At 33.7% G+C, this 10994-nt stretch overlaps 1 protein-coding gene across 1 annotated transcript; it reads right to left on the bottom strand.

The window, feature by feature from the left end:
• Nucleotides 1-9081: 9081 nt before the first annotated feature.
• Nucleotides 9082-10254, bottom strand: LOC117791217 (zinc finger protein 658B). The gene is made up of 3 exons (XM_034630908.1): nt 10148-10254; nt 9423-10098; nt 9082-9368 (listed from the first exon to the last, which is right to left on the bottom strand). Exons 1-3 carry the CDS (start codon nt 10221-10223, stop codon nt 9209-9211), a joined length of 912 nt encoding a protein of 303 aa, XP_034486799.1. The 5' UTR covers nt 10224-10254; the 3' UTR covers nt 9082-9208.
• Nucleotides 10255-10994: the final 740 nt, after the last annotated feature.

The raw sequence follows: 10994 nt of genomic DNA, 5'->3' as shown, positions 1-10994 counted from the left end.
TGACATGAGTTATTGCAAAAAAATGAAAGGTCTCAGAATCAAGTTTAAAGTGCAGTTTTATACTAATTACGATATAGGGAGTTGATTAAAAGTAAAGACTTGAGATTTAAAATTTTGATTTTTCAAAATTTCAAAGGGGGGACCCTTAGCATCGATATCGAATCTTGGCGATGATGGTCGAAAAATATGAAATTTTCTAAATACACAAAATTTTAATGCAAAATGAATTGAGAGGCTAAATTATGATCAAAATGACATTCCTCTTGAAAATCTGTTGAGTTTTGATCAAGTTATGACAGTTGGAAGTTGGTCAGACCATTGACCTGGCAAACTTTACCGTAACCGTAACGTTTCGGTTTTCGGTTCTTGCAAAAAATATTTTATTCTGGATATGGTTTTAGTTCCGGCACTAAAAATTAAACTGTTAATTTCGGTTATTATTTGCTGGTTTAATTACTTAAAGAATTTCACAGATTTTAATTAATCTGCTTAATCAATACAATTTTACCATCGGCTATAAGCTTAAACCGCACAATGCATGATAGACTATAATGGAAATTAAAGTTCAAAACATTTCGATTATCTCAATGACCGAAACTTGAGCACATTATCTTAGAGGGGCTAAATGCAAATGAATATTGAGCAGCTGCTGCCAAAGAGCTCAGAGTGCTGAATTTTCAGTTAACTGTTTTGGCTTGGCACACGGTGAAAAGCATTTTCAATTTAAAACTTGTGGAAATTGCATGCATAAAAAGTGCGAACGTTTAATTTCATATTAAGGCGTCGAGGAGCCGCCGCAAGTATGACGGCGTCAATTGTAAAATATGAAAATATGCAATTATAATTTACAGTTTCTTTTTGTTTCCACTTTTGAATTTTGATCTAGCTTGCCACATAAATTGCTTTGCTGGCGCTGTGGCAAGCTTGTGCTTGATACGAGCACTTGCAGCATACACATAAAAACCTGGCCAAAACTTTGATGCTTCAAACAAAGCAGCCTTGTTGCAGTTTCAGTTGCCTGCTAATCCCAGCCAAGCTGCTCTACGTGGCAAGCACTTAACAATTAACTTGACTTGCACCTCAGCCGTTGAATGCTGCCTCCCCTGCCCGCCCACAAACACAAACACAAACACACTGCAAAGAACTGACAAGACGCGTAATTTATGTTAAGCGTCGCATTTTTATGTTCAAACAAGCGAAGAAGCTTCTTATACTACACCGCTTTCGCCACCGCCACCGACTTTCCGACAGCTCGACACATTCCCGAACTGCATTTTCATATCTGCGTCTTTCGAGCAGGCAAAAAGTTAATTGAAACACACGCAAGAATGAAACCTGACAGAGATGTCAGCAATGCAACGTCGCATCGTTTATACGGCGAACAATACGTGGTCTTAATTATAACAACAAGACGGGAAGGCTATAGTCGAAATCCCCACTATAGAATACCTGTTACTTATTTCGAAAAAAATATATATAAAGGCTTAGTAGAATTCACTATATAATAAAAACTACTGCATACTTTTGGGTGCTTGTATTGCCTTTATTATTTTGGTAACTTTGGTTAGCTATTACTGCCGTACTACTTGTTCGATCTTGCTGAGATTTAATGGAAAAGTATATAACAATTATAGATAACGTTAATTACCAAAATTATCTCTTATTGTCTATCTCTTATTGTCTCTGAGATCCTTTTGTTTTAAAAGACGGAGAGACGGACTTACAGACATGGCTTTATCGACTCGGCTGTTGATGCTGATCAAGAATATTTACATTCTCCCTGTTACATACATTTCAACGAATACAATATACCCTTTTAAATATTTTTTAAGTAACGGGTATAAAAATAAATCAATCTTTTTTATAATTAATGCCTATTACTTTTTATTATAATTTAAATGCACAAAATATTCAAAACCATTGTACGCATAAACAGTCCGATAAGGATAAGGCGATAAGATGGAAAGCTGAAAAGAAATAAGGAGAGTGGCAAGTGCATCCTGTTACCGAATTTTAAGCCTGACTCGACCGTTGATTACGGATGTACATCAAAAGGCAAATGAAAGCACTTAACGCAAGCGAAATTTAAAAATAAAAGTCTACAATTTAATTAAGTACACATGTGTACAATATAAACAATAATAATGTAATATAAATAAATGCAATCACGGCAATCACAGTCGGAGTCACAATCGCCATCGTCATCGCTGTATCGCATTTATTAAATTAAGAACAATATTATGGCAACATTGCGCGATGTTCTGACCAATTATGGCGACAAAGTGTCTTCATTAAATTATAAATTCATGAGCTTAACATAATTTGCATTGCGAATGTACTTTATGAAGTACTTTGTGCCCATTAAAAAAAAAAACTGCATTTAAACCACAAAAAAGCGTAATATAAATCAAATAAAATTAAATAAAGCGTAGCTGGAACCCATAATTACAAATTGCCAACGGTCTATTGACACTTGCTGCATGTAAATTAACAGTTATTATTATTGTTGTTCTTATTTTCAACTACAATGCAAGCAAATACAAATACTAAATAATACAAAAAAATAGCTGCGCTGAAGCAGGCTTAAAGTGGCAAATTGATAAATTGATAAATCGGCTGTGGTTGAACTAAGACCTGGGATTGCTTTTTTATGCCAGCGCATAAATTATTTTCACGATAAGCAAAAACCAAATGCGCAACAGATTTGCAAACAAAAACAGAAACAATTTATGGCTTTGCCCCTAACTAAATGCATGGCAAATGATTAAAAAAGGCTTTTGTGCTTCATTATTTTATTTATGGGCAACATTTTGATTTTGAAAATTTGCCCAGCAAATAGTGCAAATAGTGACACAAAGCAGTCGCAGACAAAAACTAGGGGATGCCAGCTGAAATTATTAATTTGCATGTGTGATTATTTTTATTCAAATGTACACAAACACATACGCAACATTGGCAAACGCTCGAAAAGAATTCATTTTTATATGCCCAGAGGCGCTGAAAAGTATGCTATGACTACGGCAATGTGCGATGTGTGTGTGTGTGTATGTGTGTGGGTAAATTAAATTTGCATATGCATTGCATATTTCTTTACTATGAGCAATGCAATAAACAAACACACCCACAGCACACACGCACATCCATTTTTTATCCACGGCCTGTCATGGCGTGTTTCCACTGGGCAAGAACTGACTGAGTTTTCCACAAAAAAAAAATAATAAACTTTGTTAGGACTTAATAAGCTTAAATGTAACTCAAAAGATGTTTACTCTGATTGTGTAGCTTTCACAGTAAAATATTTATATGCAAGTAAAGTACATGTAGAATTTTTAAATTAACTTTGTAATTTAAATTCCGATTGCATGCTACAGTCCAGTGGAAACAGTGCACTTTGTGTCTTCGTGATTTCAATATCATTTTCAGCTGTAATAATTCCCATATGAGGCGTGCATATTTATGTTTAATTCAATTAATATTTATTTGTTTTGCTGTAAACTTAATTATTACTGTGTAAATTACTGAGGATTAACATTATCTAAATGACAAACAAGTTGACAGTTAGAGCCTCAGCTGTTGTTATCGACGAGCTAAGCTAGAATTTGAGAAAATTTATTTGCTACGTGCAGTCTATAAGTTATCGCCTAGGCAGGCCCGATCAGAATACTAATGGCCAGAAAACTATAATGGCCACAACAGTCGCAACAGCCACAATAAACAAACAGAGCAAACAAACAAACATTTGTCATGTTGCATTGATGCTAAAAATGTGCAATTGCAAACAGACAACGTGAACGCTTTATGGACTAAACTCAGAGATATTCGTATCGTTTGGCCGGTTGCTGCCACATTTTATTTATGGTCGCAATGCCACAGCACAAATTGGCCAACAGTTCAGGGCAAGTAATAGACCCATAACGAAGCTACGTGCTGTGCAACATTTAATGCTTCACAGCTTCAATTAAATTTTAAAATAAGTATTTCAAATATTTATTTAACTCAAAATTGTTTCTATAAAATGCTAAATTTTAATTAAAGCAATAACACATTTCAAGACCAACTAATTTGGATTGTTAGCATATATCATAAGTATGATCAAAGATGAAAAAAGATGTTCTTTTAAAAAAAGAATGGACTTCTAATTAACGTAATTTTTATAGGTAAATCTATGTTTGTCCCTGTTGAAGAGTTAAAGTTTCTTCCATTCAATTTTTTAAGAAGCATAAAAAGGACCAAATAAATTCATTTAAATTGATTTAAATAACCTAGCTCAAATAGCTAAAGTTTATTCAGAAATATTTTCAGATACAGTTGGTCAATTAACTGCTTTGACGATAAAAGAATTGCAAATATTGGTTTTAGACTTTTTAAAATAGTTACTATCAATTAAGCTTATTATTTGAGGGACTGAAAATATTCATTTTTTTTCAAAATAGCAACATAAAAAATCAACCATAAGAAGAAGTTAAATTTTTGTAATTATAAAATAAAAGTCTTTAAATAATGATTAAAAGATTTTTTTGGATATTCCTGCCTTGTTTCTTTCCTTAACTTTTTTAAGAACCAAACGCAACTTTAATAAACTTAGAAAAATTATGATCAAATCAAAGAAAAAGTGTTTTACTTTGCAAAATAAATTATGTGATTCTATTGTAATATTTTATTAAAACAATTAGTAGACTTAGGGCCGGGTTTTCAATGTCTATTTAAGGGATTTGATAGCTATATCAGAGATATTTTGACGTAAAATGTATAGAAATTTATGTCAAATTTAGAATATATTATTTTGATTTTTGCCTTATTTCTTTCCTTACATTTTTTAAGAACCAAACGCAACTATAAAAAATTTAGAAAACTTATGATCAAATCAAAGAATAAGTGTTTTACTTTGCAAAATAAATTATGTGATTCTATTGTAATATTTTATTAAAACAATTACTAGACTTAGGGTCGGTTTTTCAATGCATAGTTAAGGGATTTGCTAACTATAACAGAGATATTTTGAAGTAAAATGTATAGAAATTTTTGTCAAATTTAGAATATATTTTTTTGATAAAATTTAAGAAGAAATGGAAAAACCACCCCTAAACATGTATCACAAAGAGTACATCAACTGCCTCTATTAGTTCACAATTTGTTTTGTATCCATTAATTACAGCAAAGTGGTGTTCCTCTGTTCCTCTACTCTCCTCTCTTTCAACTGTAACATATAAAACCGAACCGCATAATCGCCTAGCCTGGACTGGGGTAAAATCGGAGTTGGGAACTCTCGATGGTTGCAATGGTTGCTTATGCCACACACGTTGCTGTGGCAAATGCAATGCAAACTTTTGCGCAAATTAACAAATTTTCAAATCAACTCGTACAACAAAACAAAAATATGTTCTGTTTGCCTATGTCGTAGGTTGTTTATGCTAGGGTACCTTTGGCTTAAAGGGGCACGTGGCAATAGGGGCAGGGTAGGGGATTCTGTGGTATGGCCACAAATGCTACAAACAATTGTGTTTTTCTTTAGTAAATAACTCGACCGAGTACGGACTTTGACACTTTTTTTGTGCTGCATGCAATTGCGGCATGCAAATTTAATTTGGCAACGCCTGCAGGCAATCCGGGTCGTTATGGCTTTACCGTAGACGTAGACGTGTCATGGTGCCGAAACTGATTTGATTAAAATATACATTTTTATTTTCTTGGGATTTGTCGAATATTAAATCATTGGCAAACACACAATTTTTAAGTAATTTATCAAATATGGAATTATTCTACATTTTATTCTCACAAACAACCAAATCCTTCTTGAGCTCAGCCAAAGTAATTACATTTTAAATGAACTGTTGCAAAGTTGAATTTTCCCTTGGCCTAGAACTCTTGAACATTGACAACGTTGTCTTTTGGCTACAATACTTCATTTATATGTTGATGACTGAATTTGAATGCAATCTTAGGCAAAACTCCTATGGGAGCAACGAGACAGATTTGTTTCAGTGAAAGCTCCACGACTTAACTTAGAACTCGTTTTGATTTTTCCACAACCATTGCTTAAAGTGGCAGCTGGCTTTAAGCCATTCCAAGAAGCCGTTAATGAGTTGCGTGCAATGCACGTACGTGGAACTCGTGGCTGTGATGAATAAGAGCAAAAAAAAAGAAAGTAGGTATACCAAACAACGATATACCCTGTAATTAAATTATAATTTTATAGAATTAGAATTTCTGAAAAACTTGTGTAAACATAATTATTATAAAATGTTTGAAAAACAAGTTCATCAAATCAAGGTTTTTTCTTCCACATTTTTCCTTGAAAAACAAACTTTTGTAGAAAACATTATCAACAATACAAAAAGAAAATAAATACATAAAATATTTTAGTTGTAAAGAAAATACTAAACTCTGTATAAATTGATATTATAATAGCTTTAATGAAAGTAAAATAATAAGGGAAATAAGGCACAGCAATAAAATAAAAAAATAAATAAAACAAGTTCATTAAACTCTTTTTAGCCATTTAGAATAACAGGATATTTAAATTATCTAATAGAGAAAATGCGAAGTGTAAATGCTCTTAAAAAGAACATTGCAAGAATAATTGTGCATAAAAAGATTTTATTTGCCAACCAAAAAACTAAACCTTAATCAATGATTTAATTTTTTATAAAATAACAGCTTAAAGCTTGCGGAATAAACCTTTACAGTATATACTTACAATATTTGTAATATGCGTGTATAATAAACAACAAGAGAACATTTAAATAATGTGAGGAAAGACGTTTTCCATCTGTCTGTTGACCCACAACTCATTTGCAGTGCTTGTTGCGCTGTTGTTCTTATTTGCTTATTTGCTTGTTTGCTTATTTGTTTATTTTTTATTTGCTCAGCTTCAAATTAGTGGCCATTGGCAGTGCATAAAAATGCAAAGCACACATTTTGTCATACGGAATTCATTTGAAATGCTTTCATTACCAGCTCAGGCTCCCTCAGGGCAGAAAGAAGTATGTTTTATGGAGCAGCCCAAAAGTATGCAATAATTTTTTTGCAACTGCCATAAAGTGCGCTGTTTGTGCCAAGATTGCTGCGCTCTGCAAGCTAAACGCAATTTCAATGTACTTGAAATAGATTTTTAATAGTCCAACTGACATGCACAAGCAGGTCCACAAAACAGACGGACAGACGGACAGACACAGATACACACACGCACACTGGAACACTGAAACACTGCATCGTTTCATTGCAATGACAGTCGCCTTTCATGTCGGCCTTTGTTGACAGACGAAAACATTTATGCGATTTTGTCGTTCGACTCACAGAGCAAATAAAAATTTATGAAACACACAATATGAAAAATGTGCATCTGTGTGCATTTCATAGTTGTCCATAAAGCATTTAGGTCGGGGCGAAAAGATACACATACACATACACATATACAAACATGAGCAAAAGGAGAGCTGAGTAAATTTTGCAATTGTCAAAATGAATTAATGTTTAACTGGCAAATTGCTTGTGTTATCTTTTGCAATAGCTTCGGGCCATATTTCGAGCTTCAGCATTTTAAATTACCCAAGTAATTTGCTGGCCAATATTTTGTGGTCCTTCAGCCATTTAAGAGAAACAGCAACAACAGCAACAACAAGAAAAAACAATAACGAACGTGGGGTAATAAAGTGCCAAAATAAATGAAATAGAGCTGTTGAACAAGTTGGGTAAGCGTATGTTTCTTCCGGCTTTTATTACAAAACACACTTAAAAAACACACAAATAAAAAAAATCAAATAAATAAAACGTAAACTGCCAAACAATTGAAAATTTTCACAATGGACTTAAGAGCTTACTGAAGGCAGCGATGCTCAAGAAAACTGCAATACAATTCAATTTCAATGCTTAAAGCGACTCTCAAATAAGACTCTCATAAGAGTTGGATGTTGAGGAAGTAGCTGGATTACAGGCAAATTGCAAAACGTCTTTGCATGTCTCGCACACACACTAACACACACACACACACCCTCACATACATTTGGCAAACTCATTTTATTGCCGACCACATTCATCGCCAACTCAATGTTTCCAGCCAACTACCCAACTACTATCCCCAACTCAATCGTGTACAACAAATTTTAACAAGAAAATTGTTTAAGTGTTTCGTCTTAAGTGGCCTCATGAACGCCATTTTCAGCAATTGCTTAACAGCTTCTTTAAGCTTCCATAGCATTGAAAATCAGCCAAAACTCAGCATAGTTTAATATCATAAGGCATAGAAATTCAAGTTCACAAAATAATTATTATTTTCAAGGCTGCAAAACAGCAAAATTTTGATAAGGGTTCGGTTCGGCGTTTCAAGTAAAAGAGCAGGACATAGGTTGGGTTCGTGAACCGGTTTATATACCCTCTCTCCCTCTCCCTTCCCTAAAATCCGCAATTTTCCAATACCTATTGTTAAATCCCTGACCTTACTAATACTAATAACTTGTTATGCTACTTTATACTAATCTAACATTCATGCTATTGTTATTAACAATACTAATCTTAATTGATCTGATTGGGTTTTTCTGGGTTTTCCCCAATCCTAGCAACAAATGTTGGATCTTTTATAATTTTTGCTTACCCCAGATCTAACTATAATTTTTTTTTTCGTTACAGTTCATAATTTATTTTTAATTGTATTTGTATTTTTAATTTTTAACTTAATTTTTATACTTGGTAATTTTTTGTTTGCCGACTGCTTTTAGTCGTGCATAATAAATAAATAAATAAATAAATACCCCCTGAACCTTAATGCAATTTAAACAAATTACATTTTGTATTACAATGTATTTGAATTTTAATAATAATAATAACAATAGTAGTAAAATTTTAATATTAATGCAAAATAAACTTTTTTATTGAATCTTTTAAGAAACTTGAAAAAAGTTCTTATGCTGAAAATTGAATTAAAAAAAAACTTGTTAAAACCGCCAACTAATGTCTCTAAATTCATTATAATTCCGCCTCTATTTGATTAATTTTTTTATTTTTTTTTTTTTGAGGTAAGTTTTACCTTGTAGACAGTTTTGTCATACAAAACACATAAATAACTTCCACCACTCTTATGTAAATATCATGCTAAAGACTTAACTCAAGTATTAAGATAATTTTGCAAAGAATTCTCATAACATATATCAATAATTATAAATTCATTAACATAACTAATGTCATATGAAACTAAGAAGTTTGCAATTTGAACCTATGTTTTCTTTTGCTTTACGGACATTAGATACTTGCGACAGGCGTCCAATGAATGGCGTTTTAGATAGCACTCCTGACTGAAGTATTTGCCACACTGTCCGCACTGAAACTCCCAAAGATGATGACCCATTGTCCGTTGATGCGAACGAAGATTAGAGCTGTCAATTGTAAACCTGATGAATTAAAGCGTATCTTAAAGAATTCCAACTCACCGATCGGCAAAGGACTTTTGACAGCTCTGTTCGGGACAGACAAAGGGTTTTTCACCTGTGTGGATGCGTTTGTGGGCGACAAGCATCCAGGAATGATCGAATTTCTTGTTACAATTATCGCAGTTGAAATACTCGCCAGGCTGTCGAAAGCGACGACGATCTGGTGTTTTTCTGACAGCCTCCTGCTTGCTTTGGTCAGTTTGTGGAGTCCTGGGAGATCCATTAACTGTTAGTTGTGTGAGCTTTCTTCGGGATTCTGCCCGCTTCAGAATGTCCGGTTTCCTGCCGCGTCCTCTGCCCTTGGTCAACACTTTGATCCTGCCCAACTTGACGCCTCCATGTCGCTTGCTTTCCACATAATTACTCTCTTGACCGGGCAGCTCTATCTCCCAAATGGTGTGACTAAATCCGCAGTTCGGATTCGACTCAATGGCCATTAGCTGTAAGCCACTTGCCTCCTCCATCCTGCGACGCTCCACAATGGGCACATTATCTCCAGTTCGCCAATCGGTGCTCGGCTCACCGCTGCCATAGTGAAAGGTTCGGCTCCAGGGCTTCGGCTCTCCACTTGCTGCCGACCTGTGTGCACCGCTTGATCCTCGGCTGTTGCTACTACTCATGCTCGTGATTGCAGGACGCGGCATTTGTGCCATATTGGGCACAACTTGGCAAATGGCTGAGAAAATCAATTAGATATTTTGATACACTCTGCACAGATCTCCTACCTTCATAGCGGTCATAGAAACGCTCGTTCTTGCGATCATAGCGATTCGAGAATAAACTGCGAAAAAGTTTCGGCATAGTTTTCAATTTAGATTTTAGATTCGTACAGACTTCAATATGCTAAGCATTAAAATTGTATCACATTTGACAAGTGTCAACACAAGGAACTGACAGCTTCTAGGGTTGTCAAGAGCTTGAAATTTTAAAAAATAACTTTGAGAAAATTGGAGTTCTTATAAAATGATGTTGTACAATATAATAAAGATATTTAATACATTTCGGCATAGTTTTCTATTTAGATTTTAGATTTGGACAGACTTCAATATCCTAAGCATTAAAATTGTATTACATTTGACAAATGTCAATACAAGGAACTGACAGCTATTAGGGTTGTCAAGAGCTTGAAATTTTAAAATATAAATATGAGAAAATTAGAGTTATTTTTAAAATGATGTTGTACAATTTAATAAAGATAATCAATACATTTCGTTGGAAGAAGAACATTTTTCTCTTGTGACTTTAATGAAAAAATTAAAATAAAAAAATGTAGCCATTGAAAACCTGAACTGAATCACTTTCTTAAATAAAATGTTAGGTTAAAAATAGGAAAAAAATAACATTAATTAAATGTTTTTCAAATATAACTCAACTATTTGTGGCTCCGAATAAAAATAGGTCATATTTAATTCTCCAGACAATTACTAAAATATAAAATCAGTATAACTTTTTCGTAAAAAGTGGAAGCTCGATATTGATTTTAGACCCAAGGTTTCTAGAGCAATTCTTCTTAGAATACATCGTAGATTAAGAATTTCTTAATCGTTTATTTATTTTTTTTAGTCCATACAA

Source organism: Drosophila innubila (assembly GCF_004354385.1).
Source record: "Drosophila innubila isolate TH190305 chromosome 3R unlocalized genomic scaffold, UK_Dinn_1.0 2_E_3R, whole genome shotgun sequence".
Lineage (NCBI taxonomy): Eukaryota > Metazoa > Arthropoda > Insecta > Diptera > Drosophilidae > Drosophila > Drosophila innubila.
This window is presented reverse-complemented; position numbering and strand designations above follow the sequence as displayed.

Coding starts and splice junctions, on each gene's coding strand:
- LOC117791217 (XM_034630908.1), bottom strand. CDS start 10,223: ATGCCGAAACTTTTTCGCAGTTTATTCTCGAATCGCTATGATCGCAAG. Junction 10,099..10,147: donor TTTCTATGACCGCTATGAAG/GTAGGAGATCTG, acceptor TGATTTTCTCAG/CCATTTGCCAAGTTGTGCCC. Junction 9,369..9,422: donor CAAAAGTCCTTTGCCGATCG/GTGAGTTGGAAT, acceptor TACAATTGACAG/CTCTAATCTTCGTTCGCATC.